A 20,559-nucleotide genomic window follows, 5' to 3' on the forward strand; every position below is an offset into this window, starting at 1 on the left:
AAACGCGCACCAGCCGAGGATTTTAGATCCAATGACCAATGATGAGGAACAGTTTTTTGACTCTGAACCACGATGTCAGGCAGTGCATGAGCAAGAAAATGTCCCGCCTTTTCCTTTTAAAGATTATTCACTTACGAAATGGAATTTGAGTTTTTCCGGCGACACCTGTGTTCGCGATTTTTTCTTTCGAGTTGAAGAAGAAGGCATGGCGCGTAACGTCAATCCTACATATGTTGTCAGGCGTTTCCATGAATTGTTGTCAGGTAGTGCTTTGAAATACTACAGGGCGATCAGACATCCGGGTCTTATTTATGCTGAATTGAAGTCTGCATTCGTTAAAACTTTCGACGTAGCCGACTATGATTTCAAGGTCGAGAGTCAACTCCGCGCTTTATCACAGAAGGCCAACCAGTCGGTGGTTGATTTTGTTATTCAGGCACGCGATTTAAACGCAAAGCTTCGTACACCGGTCTCCGAAGCCAACTTATTTAACATTATAAAATATGGAATGAATCCTAGATATCATCCTTGTCTTGCAACTAACGTGGTTAGGGATATTGATGGTTTGTTAGAAGTCGCGAAAAATTTTGAAGCCTTCCAAGGTCCACGTCCAGCACGTTTGGCTATTGCACCGATTAGTGCTCAAGTGGTAGAACAACCCAGTACTTTAGTGTGTATGAAGTGTGATGCAACCGGTCATAATTACCGTAATTGTCCTTTCGTTTCAGGGGCAGTGTGCTTCAAGTGTAAGCGTGTTGGAGCAATTACCCGCGATTGTCCTAATTGTAATCCTGGTCCGTCAAAAAACTAATTGGTGGCGCACTGAGAGGTCCATCGGTGTCGCCTGTATATATTAATAATTCCCCGGATAATAGACTTTTTATTGATGTTATAGTCGCTGGCTCCCCGGTAAATGCTCTTTTGGATTCTGGTGCTCAGGTTTCACTAATTGATATTTCTCTCCTGTCGAAGCTCGGTATAGCTTTCCGCGAGGATATTCGGCCTTATGTTGTCTCCGCCGACAATTCTCCTATTGAAATTTTAGGCGGTTTGGATATCCCTATATTTTTTAGTGGCATTCGCGTTATGCACCCCTGTCTTGTGAGCAGTAATCTTCCTACTGCATTTATTTTAGGGATTGAGTTTTGGAATTCTTTTGGTCTTATAGACATTTTAAAGAAGGCGTTTAATGATGGTTTGTCTGGCAAGCTTTATGTCGCTTCACATCATGTTCCTGCTGCAGTCCCACAAGTCGTAGGTCAGGTTCGCTATGTCCACCCCCGTACGGTGCTTACACCCGATCAGGAATCAAAGCTACAATCTGTTATTAACGAGTTCGAGGGGATTTCTTCTGATAAAGCTGGTTTAGGTTGTACATCGTGGCTTTCGCATAAGATTGAGACTGTTGGTTCACCTATTCGCCAACGTTACTATCCCTTGTCTCCTGTCAAGCTTAAGGTTCTCAATGAAGAAATTGACAAGATGTTAGAGTTAGGGGTCATTCATCCATCGCGATCACCTTGGGCTTCTCCAGTGGTGATGGTTACCAAAAAGGATGGTAGTGTCAGGTTTTGCGTGGACAGCAGGAAGTTGAACAGCGTTACCATCAGAGATTCATATCCTCTCCCACGCGTCCAGGACATCCTTGACAACCTACGAGGTGCTAGATATCTAACTTCGCTGGATTTTAGGAGTGCCTTTTGGCAAATTCCATTAGCTGATAAAGCCAGTTGTGAGAAAACTGCCTTTATTGTACCGCAAAGGGGTCTTTTTGAGTTCGTTCGCCTTCCGTTTGGTTTAACCAATGCTGCATCCGAGATGCAGAGGCTCACTGACATGATTGTCAATTTCGAATATACCCCTGAGTCTGACGATTTTATCTTTGGTTATGTAGATGATTTGATTTTGGTGTCCCGTGACTTTGTTAGTCATATGCGGCTTATTCGTAAGGTTCGTGATAGGTTGAAGGAGGCTGGTCTTACGGTTAATTTGGAAAAGTGTGAGTTTTGTAAATCTGAATTGAAGTATCTCGGCTACATTGTCAACGAGCGTGGTCTTCAAACTGATCCGAAGAAATTAGAAGCTATTAGGGATTACCCTACTCCTTCTTCTGCCAAGTCTCTACGTGCTTTCATTGGTATGTGTTCATATTATCGCCGTTTCGTGGATGGTTTTTCTTCGATTATTGCTCCACTCACGGCACTTATCGGAAAGAGGAAGGGACGTGACCCCATCGATTGGAACGATAGTGCTGGTGAAGCTTTTTCTAAATTAAAGGATGCCTTGATGAACTCTCCGTTGATGGCCTGTCCAGATTTTTCGAAACCTTTCATCCTCCAGTGTGACGCTAGCCAGGTTGGTCTGGGGTCTGTCTTGGCTCAAGAGATTGATGGCGTCGAACATCCAATTGCTTATTACTCCCGTTTATTTACTAAGGCTGAACGTGGATATGGGACAACCGAGCATGAGCTTCTCGCTGTTATTGATTCTATCAAGCATTTCCGTGGGTATCTCGATGGAATGAAGTTTAAGATCGTTACTGATCACATTGCTCTTAAATGGTTGATCACTCTTGATAATCCTACTGGACGTTTGGCTCGTTGGGCGACTTTGATTTCCCAATATAATTTTGAAATTGAGCATAAGAAGGGTGTTCTTAATGTTGTTCCTGACGCCTTGTCCCGCGCTCAAGTTGGGCTTATTTCTTTCGCGCGTGGTGTGGATCCTTCTGGTGATCCTTGGTACGAACGTATTTACCAGGGAGTTTTGGACAATCCTCAGATGTTTACTGCGTTTGCTCTTCGGAATGGTGTCTTAATGCGCAGGGTCTCTATTGAAAACCCTTTAGCACCTAATCCTTGGCGTATAGTTCTTCCTGCCTCAAGGACTAGAGAGGCGGTTGCTGAAATTCATAATGGGTTTCCTAATGTTCATCCTGGTGTTATGAAGACGTATTTAAAAGCTCGTGATGTATATTATTGGCCAAATATGTACCGTGATGTTACCAAGTTCCTTTCCGAATGTCAGGTCTGCAAGTCTTTTAAAATTGCAAATTCACAACCCCGTGGTCTTCGTTTGTTCCCTCGTCCTGTTGCTGCTCCAATGGATCTTCTTTCCATTGACTTAATTGGTCCATTACCTGTTAGCCGTAGTGGTTTTCGTTATATTTTGACAATGGTTGACGTTTTTACCAAATTTGTTTGGTTGGTTCCGTTAAAGTCGGTGAATGCGAGATCTATATCGATGGCTTTAGAATCGGAGGTTTTTTTGCGGTACGGTGTTCCTACTAACATTCTCTGTGACAACGCCACTGTTTTTCATAGTCGTCAATTTCTGGATTTCTTAACGAGCTACAATATTCCAGGTCCGTGTTATACCCCATATTATTCGCCACAAGCGAATGTTGTGGAGAGATATAACCAGGTCGTGATTACTACTTTGAGCATTCTAGTTGAAAATGATCAACGCAGTTGGTCATGTCATTTACATCGGGTCGCTCTCTATTTGAATTCGTGTATAAATTTGGCTACTGCCTACACACCGAATTTTTTAATGTACGGCCGTGAGTTGTCAATGATTCGAGAGCGTGTTGAGAATCAGGTTGTGGACCAAGATGTGGGACTCAGCCGGATGGAACGTGCTTCGAATCTTCAGACGCTTCGAGAGGTATATGATAAAGTTTCTGATTCGATGGCTTTGGCCTTTCATCGTAACGCCGCCAAGTTCAATACGAATCGTTCTTCGCCCAGAATCGTTGTTGACCAAATCGTTTGGCGCAGGAATTTCCAGCGTGGTTCTGCCGACCCTATTCGGGGCGGTAAATTCGCTCCACGTTTCGTTCGGTGCCGAGTGGTTAGAAGAGTGTCCCCGCAGGTATACATTTTGGCTGATACCGATTCCGAGCATATCGGTACCTATCATATTAAAGATATTTTGAAATAGTTTCTTCTTTTGGCCCGTTCACCTAAATTATTCTCAAAATTCTAAAATGCGCTTTAGTTCGCCCTTCCCCTATTGGTAACCCTTACTTGGTTCGTTTCTTATCGTTCTTTTTAGTATTTTCGTTTGAGCGTTTCCTTGCTCCTTTTTTCCGGATTTGACTTTTTCTACCGTTGGTGCTTAAGGCCCCGGTTATCTTTCTCGGTTTATGACAGTCTGGCTATGTATTTTGATGACTCGGTGTAAGGGATCAAGATCTGTAGCCAGGTGCAGTTTCTGTCCTATCCCGGCCGTTGCGTTTTGGACCGCGTGACGCGTTGGTTGGCCTCGTGTCATCTCGTTAATCTATTAGGTTAGTCTTTTGGGGTAATGTTAATAATTGTCTGAGGTTGGTTTTATTGGAATTTTATTGAGGGTTCTCTTGTTATATTATTTTGGGCTTAGCATTAGGTTATTTTTTTGTTTAGGGTTAGTCTTCTTGTTTGTTTGTCTCTTTGTTTGGTAGGGGGGTGCTTAATAATTGTCTGAGGTTGGTTTTATTGGAATTTTATTGAGGGTTCTCTTGTTATATTATTTTGGGCTTAGCATTAGGTTGTTTTTTGTTTAGGGTTAGTCTTCTTGTTTGTTTGTCTCTTTGTTTGGTAGGGGGGTGCTGTAGCGAAATTGCTACATAATCAACATCTGTCGGTTTATTTTTAAACTTCTTCTTCTAGTTGTCAGCTGGCTCAGTTCTCTTTCTGTTGTCTCTCTATGCGGTTTCATAATTCAGGCGTTGATGGTTAGATGGCGCTTTTAGCAAAAAAAAAGAAAAAGAAAGCGCCGACCTTTTTTCGTATAATTCCTGGCCGTTTCTAATAAATTAAGTGCTTATTTGCGCTTATTTTGAATTTAAATTTTTATGGAATATTCGAAAAAGAGAAGATTGAAGTTGTTTTTCGGCAGATGGTTTGGTGAATTTGGAGTGGAGAAGTCGTTTGTGTTCCCGGGTCGTTTTAAACCAGTTTTGCAATTTATAGCCAGTTTAATAGTTAACACGAAGTCTTTTTAAGTGCGCATAAATCCACGGGTGGAGAAGCTCCTGGTAACAGTTGACTACCAAAGGCGCGCATAAATCGGCGTTCCAAGAGGAGAGGTCTCTCATAAACAGTTGGTATCCAAAGCCGTGCGCAGGTCGGCGCTAAGCAGTGGTGAAGTGAAGAAACCTCATCGTTATCGCCCGGTCTGTTGCCATACGCGCTAGCCAGGAAGCGACAGGTCTCCAAAGCCGTGCGCAGGTCGGCGCTAAGCAGTGGTGAAGTGAAGAAATCTCATCGTTATCGCCCGGTCTGCTGCCATACGTGCTCGCCAGGAAGCGAGTAAGGCTTACCTCGTCGGCTTGTTTAAAGTCGCCAACTTGTGCGCCATCCATTCTACACGAGTAAACCTGAATCCAGCTGCCGGTACCTTGGCGTGTGCCACATTCATCCCCTTTACCCTGTTTCCACTGAAATTTTTTTTGTTTTTAAATTTTAACAGTATTATCTAGTTCTAATTATTTCTTGTGTATTTTTGTGTTATATTTTTAATTTATCCATTTGCTAAAGTTCTGTGATCCGCCATACTAAATTTTCCTAAAAATTCTAAAAGCCTCTTTTGTTGGGCTGTTTAATTAACCGGTTAAAAATTTAGGTATCATGCGCCATCGTATCAACCCTCATAGTCCATAATTATTCATCACATTAATTCATTTTTTCTCTAAATTTTCAGCCGTATTTTTTTATTTTCCTTGCAGTTTTACCCCACCTTTCCCCTTATGCGGAAGGCAGACTTTTAGTTCTACTATTTTAAAGTGATTTTATAAATTTTGTAAATTTTAATTTTTTATACAGGGTGAAAACAAACTTTGATTTTTTTGAAAAAAATGTTTTAAAAATTATACGTAATCTGCAAAAGTTCTTGTTTTACTGCAGTAGGTAGTTATTTCCTTTATCGTACCCTGATGATTGCGGCAAGTGATGACTGGTATTGGCTGTTGTATTTATCATGTTGATATGCATTGACTTCTAAAAAAGCCCGTGAGGCCCACTTGCAGAATAAATATTAGAATTTAGAATTTTATAAAGTATACGACAACATCTAATCTTTCTCTTTGTTTATGCGTCCAGTAATTTTGAGTGAATTCATTCTCTTTGGTCCAGAATTGATTGCTTAGATATTGTATGATGCAAACAATTTGATAACCTCTTTCTGAATGGCATAAACACATTTTTTTACATAATATGAGGCTTATTTACTTAGTTCCTGTAGTTCATGAGAACCGAAGCAACCTTTCTAACTTAATGGTAATGGTATAACTTGAATAGTACCTAATATCAATTATAGTCAGGAAGTTTCCATAATGTTTTACCCTGCGCCTCCACCATGTAAAAGGGGAAGAAGTAATAGGGAGTGCCACGTAAATAATTAGATATACTATGCTTTATACTTTCATATATTTTTTACTATTTAACACCTAACATACAGGCATCCATTACCAATCGCTACCTCTATCCGAATACCGGCCCGCACATCCTTTCTGTCTGACAGCGACCGCTAAACCTAATTCAAATAAACCGACTGCCAGTCACCGTCTGTCGACTAAGAAGGCTGTGAAGGTGACAAACTTACAATTCCTACACCTGAAACGATATAGTTAAAAGAACGGTTTGAATTCCTCAAACCGTACTGGGGCAATACAAAGACACCCCTGGAACCTCACTCGTTATTTAAGAAAACAACATTAAACCCCTATAGGGGAAATATGAATATTATTACAAAGAAAAGCAAACAGTAGAGGTACTTCCCACGTTAGGCTACTACAGATTCGAGCGATATAACATTATAAATATATTATTGCACAAAGGAACCTTAAACGGGGCGGAATCACACGGATAAAGCCCAGCGAGGGCTCGATTGTTCAATACTTAAGGAAAGCGATGACGTTAACAGTATTCCATGTGTCCGTAAATATTGGTTTGATTTAGGAAATAGCGAATAGTCAATAACATAATGCACATGTACATTAGCACTAACACTCGCATCGAGGTTTAAAGGACTCGTCACACTTTTTTAAAGTCTTTTTTTAATGGGCCGACTCACGATTTTAAAGATTTACAGTTTCATTAGCTTGCAAGTTGTATGTACAGTTCTGGACCACACACACGATAAATAAAATAAACTCTTTTATTGTATTTTTTCATTTAATTAGTATTTTATGTTGTTTTATTAATCTGCAGTTTCCGTTAGGCTAACCTAAGGACTTTAAAAAAAAACAATATTAGTTTTAAGGCAACTAACGAATTTACATAAACAAATATTATTTTTATACTACGTCGGTAGCAAACAAGCATACGGTAAGCAGTCTCCATAGCCTATGGATGCTTGCAACTCCAGAGGAGTTACATGCTCGTCATACTTAAATTACTTAACTATATCCCGTAACCAAACGGTGGATTTCTTACAGATTTATAATGTTGATATATATTTCAAATTGTAACTCATTTTTATATGTATATTCTACTAAAATTGACCCGATTTCATTATAATATAAATCCAAAACTAGAAAAGAGATAACATGCCCTTACCTATGTTGACAAATTGCTCGTCGTTTTATTTAACTGCAAAATTAATTTGAATTCATGAAATTAATTCACAATAAGAAGCACCCTGGTGTTCCGCGTAATGAAATGTGGTTCTTTATAAGGCTTATATACGAGTAATTAAAAAAGTAATCCAAGATATAACTCTGCTGGAGTCGCATAAGCTGCACATTTATCAGATTGAGCGCATATTTTCTTTACTATAGCACTGATATATGGCTTTCGACCTCCACCCATATGTACGGTTTAGACCCGATTTAATAGCACTAAAACCTGCTGTATTTTTAGTTGTTTTATTAATTTGCCTACCTCTTGCACATACACTAGTCAGAAGGTGACAAAAATAGGATCAACAGTGAAAAATGGTAATAACCTCACTGTTATATACATATACAAAAACACAATAGGCATTGCATATATATATATGCAAACATGCTTTAAAATTGTGATCATTCGAGAACCTTTTAGGGAGTTCATAAAAAGAAGAAATATCAATAAAACGCGATACGGCCCGCATTGAAAATGCAGAAATAAAAATATTTTTTATCGTTACTTTTGATCTTTTTGCCAAACGGACTTTATGAATCTGAGGTTTAGTACTGGTAATAGATTCCTACGGGTACCACAATAGCTTCGTGGCGACAACGGAAAGGGTCTTACAAGCAAATGGGACGCAATATAGAACGGGTGACCTCCGCAGCCGGAGGGTACAGATAAATCAGTTAGCGAGTAGTAGGTAGGTAGTACCTTTAGGGTATCGACGTCTCGAGCGCTTACGTCATGGTGACGTCACTGACAGTTACGTTCAGTCGATGTTAGACCAGCGAGCAGAGCGGTCGTGTCATACGATGTTTGTGTTGGCGAGCCGTTGGAAATACATTATATCGTATGATTTACCGAGGCTAATACAGTATCTACCTAGTACCTAGTAAATCACCATTTGTTTTATAAGAAATTAAAACACAACACGACAAAATGTTATTCAACATTTACTCGACCGAATTTTATGCGCTAAGCCTGAACTACCTTTTGACCGCGACTTAAATGTTCATGTCACAGTTTCTGAAGGCCTACCGCGAACCGCGTTCAGAGTGTTGCCTCTCTGTAGCACTTGTAAATTCGTATGTGTGACAGGGAGGCAACACGTCGAACGTGGTTCGCGGTAGGCCCTCTGGTCTTTACCATCAGGGTGAGCATAATATAGCAAGCAACGCGCTGATTTAGAGTCAATGATTACTTTATCTCTTTTATGCTCTATATTCGTGTCTTAATATGAACGTACGAGTAACATACCTATCCAAAATTATTGATTTGTTGGTTATGTTGTTAAAATGGAAAATTTACAAGTTTTAGTAGAAATCTGGTTTAGCTGTTAGAAGCAAACTGTGCTTATCCCTTCGAGGACAAATAGGGTTACCCTTTTCATATATAATATGATAATGTCCATGAAATAAGGGAGGAAGCGTTTTCTTAAAATATTTTAAACATAATTTATCGTCTCTGCCCCCATCTGTAGCCAAATGGCAAAAATCGGAACTCTTATGGATTCGTCATGTCCGTCTGTCTGTCCGTTTATGTCACAGCCACTTTCTTCCGAAACTATAAGAACTATGTTGTTCAAACTTGGTAAGTAAATGTATTTTATGAACCACATTAAGATTTTCATAAAAAATAGAAAAAAATTTTTTGGGGGTTCCCCATACTTAGAACTGAACTTATTATTTTTTTCATCAAACCCATAGGTGTGGGGTATCTATGGATAGGTCTTCAAATATTATATTGAGGTTTCTAATATAATTTTTTTCTAAACTGAATAGTTTGCACGAGAGACACTTCCAAAGTGGTAAAATGTGTGTCCCCTCCCTGTAATTTCTAAAATAAGAGAATGATAAAACTAAAAAAATATATATGATATACATTACCATGCAAACTTCCACCGAAAATTGGATTGAACGAGATCTAGTAAGTATTTTTTTTTAATATGTCATAAATGGCCAAGTCCGACTCGCACCTGGCCGCTTTTTTATTAATGTATTTCTTAAAAGTCATCATGAATATCTTTTTCCAGTTGGCAGACATGTAGTTTTTCTGTATAAGTCTTGGGTGTCGTTTTCTAGGTCACAAATTTAAAAATCCAATATGGCGGACATGTACTTTTACTTAAATTTCGTTATAGTTGTCGCTTTTTAGGTTCTCGGGGCACGGATTTCAAGAATTGTCACCATATTTTATGATTATGAAACCAATACGGCTGATATGTATTTTTTTTGTAGAATCGTAATATATATCGTTTCTTAGGTTGTAGCGCGTCGTGCGGATTACGAAAATGGTGACATTCATTCTGGCGGTACGAAGTTCTTTGCTAAGATTACAGCACAGGGTGACTTTCAATCCTGAACATTGAACTCCCCAATGATTAGCGTTTGCGTCTAGAACCAGGGAGTGCGGGGCAGGATGAGGTACTTATTTTTCGTTGGATGTCGAATAAAACTGATTAAATTTATATTTTTTAATGGCGTAATTTATTTTATATTGCTGGTTGCCTGTTTTTATGACAGACAACTGTCAAAAGAAATTGTAGGTACAGTCGACGTAAAAAATTGTTTACACTATTAAACCTTTTGTAATAAGGCGAAATATGTAAACATATCTTTCACGTCGACTGCTGTACCTATGTATACACATTTTAGTCAGTAAATTGACTAGTTGACTCTTAGGTTTGATACTCAGGTTTAGGAATAGTTATTGTCTCGCGCGCGCGCACAGCGGTGACACACGCATCTGCATATTTGTTTTGTTAATTACTTTTAACCGGCGCGCAAGCGTTCGTAAATATGTCGGATACCGTGAAGTGTAGTGTTTGTAACATTGTTATAGACGAAATGTTGTCGTATATACAGAATAAATTGTCATCTATTAGTGAAGACACTTTAGTTCGTCTATGTACGTCGGCTTTTACCGCTACCGAAATTCAAAACTCGAAATCGTTACTCTTTGATGCTGTTACAACGGCCAAACAAAATGTACAGCGGCGAGGTGATGGAAAGGAGCAACGCGATATACACGACATAATTGGCGTCTTCAGAACAGAGGACCCCAGTTCGATGCCTGTGTTTGTGGCAAGACAATTAGAAAAATTGCCACCAATAACTTTCGACCATTTGGACTGCACAAAATTGTTGAAGGATATTGTGCGGTTGCAGAACGACGTGGCCGCTATTAAAGCGAATTACGTTTCCTCGGATGAGCTAGAGGGCCTAAGAAAGGAGGTTCAGGCAACTAAAAATGTCGATGTCGCACCATCGCGATTATCGATGTGTAATGTCAACGCGAGACGGGGTGCTTGGTACTTAGATAGCGGACCTCTGGGCATATCGCATCAACATAACTCGACATTAAATGATACAACCAATATCAACAAAGAACAAACATTGTCAAGCTTAAGTACAAGTGAAAACATAACTTATCGCTCAACTGTTATGTCGGGTAGCCAGCCTACCGCGGAGAATATTGTGTTGCCGCCGGCGACCGTTATGACTAAGATGAGTCATCGCGCCGAGCAGCTGATTGCACCAGCCGAGCCAGCGCATAATAAGGGCTCTTCTATTCCGGTCCCAGATCCGCAAAACATTGAAACAATGCAAAATGATAAGGATAACTGGCAGACCGTGCAATACAAAAAGAAAAAGTCTAATAAACGATTTGAAGGACAATTTGGTACGTCGATTACGACCCACGGAAACTTTAAGGCGGCGGAGCGCAGAGTTCCCATGTTTATTACGAGAGTAGATAAAAATGCGATAGTATCGGAAATCGCGGATCACATTAAAAGTGAAACTAAAGAATCAGTGACACTGGAAAAATTAAAAATAAGAAATGAAGAGTACTACAGCGCCTATAAATTCTTTGTCACTGAATCGAAAGTACCGTTGTTTTTAGACAATAATTTATGGCCGAAAGGTATTATTTTCCGTAAGTTTGTTCATTACAAGCCCAAGGAACCGCGCAGAACTAATTTTGCTGACGGCAGTAGCAAACCAATCTTATAAGTAAATGGCAAGCGGTTTGTTTACATTTGCAAGTCTCAACTGTAGAAATGTTAAGCGTTGTGTTGACGGTGTCAAACACTTATGCAAAACATGTGTTGTAATTGCTCTCCAGGAGACATGGCTGTTGCCGGACGAGATTCCATTTTTGAATGGCATTGACGACAATTTCTGTGCGACGGGAACATCGGCTGTTGATACGACAGTGGGGATGTTGCGCGGGCGACCACACGGCGGCGTCGCGCTGCTGTGGAATAGTGCCGTTTTTCACGACGTCTCGGTTGTGCAGTGCGATAATCCGCGTTTATGCGCAATTAAGGTAGTGACGGACGACCGTCCGATTATAGTTATTAGTGTGTATATGCCAACGAATAGTGCGGACAACCTAACGGAGTTTACGGATTGCCTCGGTGCGGTGAGTGCTATTGTTGATGAATACGGGATTGAATCTGTTTATATAATGGGTGATTTCAATGCCCATCCAGGTGAACTGTTTTTCCGTGAATTAATGAATTACTGCAACGATCTGGATTGGTGTTGTATGGACACACTAAAACTAGGTATTGACTCGGGAACTTATACTTTCATAAGTGACGCTCATAAGTGTAGACGGTGGTTAGACCACTGTGTTACGACACAGTCTGCGCTTTCATCTGTGCATGATGTTTACGTTAATTATAATGTGACCTGGTCCGACCATTTTCCACTTATGTTACAGTGTAATTTAAAACTACTTACACCCAGGTTAAACAGATTAATTGGCGTATCTAATCAAAACGTAATATGGGGACAGAGAGGGTCGGAGCAAATAAGCCGTTATAAAGAAGAGTGCAACAGTTTGTTAAAATGTATTGACTTCCCTATTGAGCTTACACATTGTGCCGATAAATATTGTAGTGAAATAAGCCATAGGAAAGTCCTAGACACTCTGTATAAAAATATTGTGTCTGCCCTCTGTGTGGCTGCGACGCGAACCGCAAGTAGGAAGCGTAAGTCCAAGAAACAGATAGTGGGGTGGAATAGGCATGTCAGCGATGCGCACAGGGCTGCGAGAGAGAAATTTCATGAGTGGACACTTTGTGGTAGACCGGAAGGTGGCAGGTTATTTAATGAGATGTGTAAAGGTAGATTCTTCCATTTCTTCTTGGAGCAGCACCCTGGCCGGCGTTCCGCAAGGCGGTGTGCTGTCGCCCTCTATTATTTTCCATCTTCATCAACTCCATTACTACTAATATTTCTTCTTCTTACCACCTCTATGCCGACGACCTCCAAATTTACTCTCAATGCGTAATTAACGATCTACCTAAGAGTATCGCCTCCATAAATCGGGACTTGGAACACATTTCCAGTTGGAGCAAACGCTATGGGCTGAAAGTTAATCCGTGTAAGTCGCAAGCTATAATTTTAGGCAGCTCTCAACTCATTTCTCGGATTGACTTTCTTAACTTACCTTTCATAGTGTTTGATGGTGTCCCGGTTCCATTATCGAGCCAGGTAAAAAATCTTGGAGTTATATTTGATCGCACACTGTCTTGGGTACCACAGATAAGTGAGATCAGTAGGAAGATGTTTGCTTCTCTGGGGTCACTTCGCAGGCTTCGTAGCTTCTTGCCGCTCGCTACCAGAATTGCGCTTGCTCAATCTCTTCTTCTCCCTATATTGGATTATGCCGATATTTGCTTTCTTGATCTTACAGAGGACCAGCTAAATAAACTTGAGCGCCTTCAAAACGTCTGTATAAGATTCATATTTGGATTACGCAAATATGACCACGTCTCTGAATTTCGTACCCAGCTCAAGTGGCTCCCTATTCGTCATCGCCGTAACTCTCATATTCTTGTACTTCTTTATAACATTCTTTTCAACCCCTCCACCCCTCTATATCTTAAAAAGCGTTTCAACTATCTTTCCTCGGTCCGCTGTGCGGAGATGCATCTCCTTGCTCTACCACCTTCATCATCAAAATTTTATAGCAACTCTTTTTCTTTTCGTGCTGTTCGGTTGTGGAATGCTTTGCCATTAGACATTAGACGTGCTAAATCCCTTCCCGTTTTCAAAAATCTTTTGAAGACTCACTACCTTTCGCTGCCTTAACTTGCCTTTATTTATGATTGTATAATATATAATGTATATATGTATTTATTTTATTAGTATGTAGGTATGTATTATATTGTTTGCGTCTTCATTTTGTTGAATTATATGTATATCGGCACTACCCGTTCAATGTTGTAAGTTCATTGTTTCCTGCTACCCAAAGGTTGTCTGGAAGAGATCGCTTCTTAGCGATAAGACCGCCTGTTGTTACCTAACTTTTACGTGTTTTTTCATTTCCTGTCTATTTTTAAATGTATGGTGCACAATAAAGAATATTTACTTACTTACTTACTAAACGCGACGAATATTCAAGTCTCGCTTAAAGTGGTGCCAAGACCATCAGGTCCAAATAAAAATGAATATTCTAGCTTCACAGCACTCCAAAAAGGACTTCCGGTCATTTTGGAAAGCCACAAACAACATGAATTTTCGACCTTCATGCCCTGTGAGTGTTAATGGCAAAACTGACACCAAAGACATAGCTAACACTTTTAAAGATCATTTTATTGTTAAATCATCTCTAGGACTATCGCAGAATGAGATGAGCGATGCTGAGATCAACGCAGAGCCTGGACCGGGGTACCTTGCTAAAGATGTAGCCAAGGCTATCAAATCTATCTCCCGAGGCAAATCTCCAGGGCACGACGGCCTCAGCATCGAGCATCTCCAGAACGCGGGTCCCCACATCTCAAGAGTGTTAGCTTTGTTTTATACGCTGTGTGTGAGGCACTGTTATTTGCCAGAGGATATGATGAAGACTATAGTTATCCCTGTACCTAAAAATAAAACTGGAGATTTGTCCGACACCAATAACTATAGGCCCATATCCCTTGCGACTGTTGTTGCTAAAGTATTTGACAGTGTGATTAATGTACAGTTAAATAAGTGCGTGAGCCTTAACCCAAACCAGTTTGGTTTTCGACCAGGGTTATCAACAGAAACTGCAATACTGTGCCTTAAGCACACTGTCAAGTATTATTTAAACAGAAAGACGCCAGTTTATGCGTGCTACTTAGACCTGTCTAAGGCTTTTGACCTGGTTTCCTACAATATCCTATGGAAAAAACTAAATGACATAAATTTACCTAATGAGACCACACAAATTCTGAGGTATTGGTATGGAAATCAGGTCAATAGTGTTAGATGGTCAGGTATTTTATCGGACCCGTACAGGTTGGGGTGTGGGGTGAGGCAGGGGGGTTTGACCTCGCCCACACTTTTTAACCTTTATATAAATGAGCTTCTCGAGGCGCTCGGCAAAACGCATATCGGCTGCCATATTGACACAGTTTGTATGAATAATTTGAGTTACGCCGACGATATGGTTTTGTTGAGCGCATCGGCTTGTGGTTTGCGAAAACTTTTAAGTATATGCGAAACCTACGCCATCCAACATGGGCTAAAGTACAATGTGGATAAAACCCAATACATGGTGTTTGAGCCTACCGGCTATCGAATACATAAGGTACCTCCCATCAATTTGAATGGTAGTCCTCTAGAAAGGGTAATGTCTTTTAAATACTTAGGCCATGTTGTCACCTCAGATTTAAAAGATAACATGGATATCGAGCGCGAACGGAGGGCCCTGTCGGTAAGGGCAAACATGATTGCGCGTAAGTTTGCGCGCTGTACTAGGGAGGTGAAATTAACTCTTTTTAGAGCATATTGCACCTCCCTGTATACGTGCAGCTTATGGACGTACTACACTCAGCGGGCCTACGGGGCCCTTCGGGTTCAATATAACAACGCGTTCCGGGTATTGGTGGGGCTGCCCCGCTTCTGTAGCGCATCAGGGATGTTTGCTGAAGCGCGCGTAGATTGCTTTTACACAACTATGCGCAAACGATGCACATCCCTGGTGCGCCGGGTGCGGGCCAGCCCCAACCCAATCCTGCGCTCGATTGCCGAGAGGTTTGACTGCCCATATTTGAGGCATTGTGATGACATGCATGTTTCTAGAAGTACCTATTATGTCTAACCACTAAGTAGGTGCTTTTAGAAACATAGCTGTCTTAGTAATTATTTAGTGATAAGTTTGTACATATTAACATAGCTGTAAGTTCATACTAACATACTTATGAGTCTAAAGTGACTTGAAATAAATGATGATTAGATTATTGTTAGTATTAGTACTAAAGTGCGAACAAAGTGACAAATAAAAACAATCAATATATTTATTTTTGGGAAAACATGTGTCATGCCCGAATAAGTATAATGGCGTGCGGAGAAAATCATAAAAAAGGTCGAGTATTTAAATTGTTAACTTCGTTTAGTTGTAAAACTTTTAATAATTCCCAACCGCATCAAGTGAAACTTTTTATTTAAAAGTTGAATACCCTTTTCTCATTGTAAATGAGAAAGGACATGCCTACGTTGACCTTGTGTGGGCTGAATACTTGGGTTAAATGTATATACATGTATGTACCATCAGCCGTAAAAGTGCATGGCGACTTTATCAATGAATTCATTCATAATTCCTACATGCAATAAGGGCTAATGATACACCTATATTATTTAGTTATGTATTTAAAAGGGTACTTGAATCCGATTCAAATGTATTATTTATTAATTTATTTATTTAAAATTTTATTGCACAAATTACAAGTAAAAAGTACAATAGGCGGACTTAATGCCTTGAGGCATTCTTATTATTTTAAACGGGTTATCCACGTATTACCGAGTCCTAGCCCGCAACACACGTTATGCGCTCGAACAGTAAAGGCGGCACAGTCGGTGCTCTTCAAGATCCCAAAAATATTGAGCGCCTATTCGACTTAATAATACCCGAGCAACCTGTTAAAATAATTTTTATATGTTCGAGTTTCACGGGAATTTTACGATTCAAATAATGTTCAAAAAATATGTAAGAGCGCTGCATACATTCATCGGTGCGAAAACAAAATAAGCCGATCGGATTGCACAAATTGCATTACACAGTACGGGGATCATTAATTGCGTGAGGTGTTTATGAAGATTTTTTGACATGAAGACATGAAGATTCTGATGAATTCACCGCGCATTAAGCCAGATTATCTCTTTGAATGTGCCACCTAGTATGCATATATACTCGTATTATAAAAATGTCATGCCGGGTACCTTAACCCCTCGCCTAGCGACTCGACTCCTCTACTCTTCTCTCCTCTCTGTCATAGATTTCTTTCTCTTTCCACTCGCGTCTCAGGCTCTGAGCATCCTCCGCTCACCACACTAGACCTCAATATTTAATAGATGGCGTTAGTGAAACTACTTCCATGCAAAGAGTACAATCTTCCATGAAGCGCCAAACGTTCCCTACATAGCGCTTACGTAGTTCAGAATGTCCATTATAATATATATTATACAACTGCTGACCTAGTCTCATTGTACAGTCAGCGTCAAATACTTTGTAGCAACCAAAGTAGCCAAATAGTTCGGTACACCATATATTTAGTATGGTGTACCGAACTATTTGGCCACTTTGACTGCTACAAAGTATTTGACGCTGACTGTACTTCAGTCCCCAGGCATAACACCCGTCTGGAGAGAATACCACTTTATATACAGTAAAATATGAGTTTCATTTGAAGAGGTATTTTGGTTCCAGGGGACCGGGACGTTGGGTCGTTGGACCTTTGGTTGCTATTTTTTTAATAATATTGGAGGCAGGAAAACGAGCATAAAATCGCCTGATGGTAAAAGGTTGCCGTCGCACATAGACAACCGCAACACCAGAGGGGTTGAAAGTGCGTTGCCTCTTATAAGATATTAGTAAGCTCTTTTCTGGAAGGTAGGTCGTATCGGTCCGGAAATACCGCAGGCGACATTCCACAGTTTAGCTGTGCAAGGGAGTTGGAAAAACGCATAGTTGAGGACTGCCAAGCATCTAAGTGGTGATAATGGAAATGCTGTCGCGTAGGGTCGGGCTATGGCGGAAAGAAGCAGGTCCCATCAGTTCACAAGATTTCACTGTACATAAATTAATCCGTGGTCGGACTCGCCAAGCTAAATTACTAACCGGGATATACAGCTAGGACACCAGTTTGCACTTCACCATTGCTCTATGCGTACGATTTAGCAGAAAATGTCTTACAGCAATACGGATATCAAGGCGCTTACAACGTTTTCTGTAAAAGTAACTGCACTTTGTAAAGCGCTATATTTTTGCATTACGTTTAAGCTCTGGTTGAAATATAGTCTAGACCGTTGAGATACGAAGAACATAAACTTTGTAAAGGCTGCATTTATCTTCATATTACACCCGGCTAGTTTAGTGCCTCTAAGAGGCAATAAAATACCCATCAGAAAACAATACGCATTTTTTATTGAATATATTTAAATAATAATTTTTTTGTATGTTTAATTTATATGTTTATACAAGCTACTCGAATGCCTATATGTTTTTAATATAGGAAATAAACAAATACATATAGGTACCTAATTATTGCTGTTACTCTAGCAGCACACCTATCTGTCAATTAAATCTGCCAGTGATTTCTAAATCAACATCATTAGAAGCGCGGTGCGTGGAGTGAGCCGGCGCTTGACTATAGATAGGATCATAACTAAACTGCTTAGCACTTATCTAATCAATATTCATACAATGTTGTACAAACTGTTGTATTTTTTTTAAAAGACTAACGCCTAGGTAAAACCCTACAAACCAAATTGATTAACTGTTGTATATACAGGTACTTACTTCGAATTTATTTGTCATTTTAGATGTTTGTTACTGTCTTAGAAAAATATTGTGTGCAACAGTACATAGGTAATTAGGGAATACAATTCTCGGACCTGTATTGAAGAAACTCTTCTTCGTCTGGTTTTGTAACTTCGGCCCTTAAATTTTAAGAACCCTTAATATGTACCTGTTGCACAAAAATCACAAAATACTACTTATTAGTTATAGTTCCGAAATAGCGATTATTTTACAAGCTTTGGGTCAAATATTGAAAGCTATATTTGACCCACTTCCCGATTTTCGATTGAGCTGAAATTTTGCATACATATGTTAATCAGATGATGATGACATGGAACTGACCTGATGATGGAGACAGGCGGTGGCCATGGGAACTCTGTGAGAAAACAACGCAACCTAATAATTTTTGGGGTTGTTAGAATAGGCTCAATGAGTATTAGTTCCCTGTGGAAAGAAAAATACAGTCAGCGATAAAAGCTTGTACCAAGAATGTTTTTGTGTCAAAAACTTATTAATATTAGGTTAGTAACACGATTTAATGAAATTTCACTTGATCTAATCGAATATACCTGCCATGAATCGTGAAATCTAAGAATCAATTAAGATTTGTGTTTATCCATTAGAAAATGGAAGAAAATAGTAACCATTTTTTCCCTTCATTTTCGTATATATAATATCATGGGAAATGACTAGAGCAGAGGACATATAAGACGTGTTACTATGTAATTGGGCCACACGTCCCCGTCGTGTCCTGAGTTATAATATTCGCCAGTGTTTCTATTATCTCCGAACCGGTGCAGACTTCAGTTGGGGGACCTTAATACATCTCGCGACTTGAATACTAAAAGGTGTGTCGTAGAGTAGAACAGTTACAACACCTTATTGTTGCCTGCCTTATTGTTCATGATGATTTGTGAGACAATAATTTGTAATATTTAGTTACTTTGTGTGAGACACTTGTAATTCATAATATGACAATATATATTACAGTAAACTCATTGATTCTTCTTAAACAAAAAATTATGAATAGGTATATAAACATATAAAATCTCAATACTGCATAAATCTAATTTAAACTGTCGTGAGACATACTAACATTCAACTAATTTTACGAACCCACTCCGTGAACGCTGGCGCTGCTCGCATTGTTGGTGCTTGATGAGAAAAGAGACCTAGTCGATCCGAAAGATGTCGCGCAAGTGACTAAAAACATGAGTGTAAACCACAAAATTAGTTTCATTTTAATCTCAATACTGCCTTTGAAATGGCGCAAAGCAATACGCGCACTGATAACACGTTTGAATTTACTGTTTGGTAAAATAAATTTATATTGGCATGACATCTAATTATGATACCGAAACAAGTTTTAAGGTATATATGTTTACTTTACTTTTTATATTTACCTATCATTAAGTTCACCATTATAGTAAACTTATGAATATAGAAAAATAAAACAAGTTAAGGTAGATTGCCGGTACAAGGCCACAAAAAAAAAACAGTGTCGTCATAACATAAACATAAAGCTTAATAGGTGCATGGACATGCAATTTACAACAATCTATTCTGCAATACCTATCAAATAAATAAGATTGCTTTGCCAAACCAATAGACATAATATAAAAAGAGGAAAATATCGCTTTTGTTTCACACGCAGTGGTACGCTGTTGCAGTATTTTCTACGTACCTACAACTTCATGTCAAAGGTTATTTACGTGAAAACAATGCGTGACAATGCTTCACCATCTATAGTAAATTGAACTTAAAATAAACACATAAAATACATGAATTTCTTAGTAAGGGTTGACTTGAAAATGTATTGCTGTTTTTAAACTTTGGTCAAATGGAATTTAAATTTTACGTTTTAGATCAGAGCTTCATCTATTTCAGACGTTAAAAATCGGTATCCACAAAAAGAAATCAATTGACATTTCATTGATTACCTTCGGCTTCGTAATTAGTTTTGAGTGTTTTGAGGGTATGGTGGACATACAAGCATACATAAGTTATGAACATTTACCATTAACAACCCTTCCTTTTTGCCATATTCAGGTGATAAAATTTTTAGCTTTTCTGTAAAAAAACGATTCCGAAGAATCAAAATGACCGGATCGAAACCGAACTTGAAACGGATGTAACATAATATGACGATGGTATCATGTATAATTTCTAAACTAAACCTCCTGATTGA

At 39.4% G+C, this 20,559-nt stretch overlaps 1 protein-coding gene across 1 annotated transcript; it reads left to right on the forward strand.

The window, feature by feature from the left end:
* Positions 1-11,609: 11,609 nt before the first annotated feature.
* LOC133524553 (uncharacterized) lies at positions 11,610-12,893 on the forward strand. Its single transcript, XM_061860638.1, has one exon. The coding sequence runs from the start codon at positions 11,610-11,612 to the stop codon at positions 12,891-12,893; it is 1,284 nt and encodes a 427-aa protein (XP_061716622.1).
* The last annotated feature ends 7,666 nt before the right edge of the window (positions 12,894-20,559 follow it).

The sequence above is a fragment of the Cydia pomonella genome, chromosome 13 (genome assembly GCF_033807575.1).
Source record: "Cydia pomonella isolate Wapato2018A chromosome 13, ilCydPomo1, whole genome shotgun sequence".
In the NCBI taxonomy this organism is placed as follows: domain Eukaryota; kingdom Metazoa; phylum Arthropoda; class Insecta; order Lepidoptera; family Tortricidae; genus Cydia; species Cydia pomonella.

Coding starts and splice junctions, on each gene's coding strand:
- LOC133524553 (XM_061860638.1), top strand. CDS start 11,610: ATGGCAAGCGGTTTGTTTACATTTGCAAGTCTCAACTGTAGAAATGTT.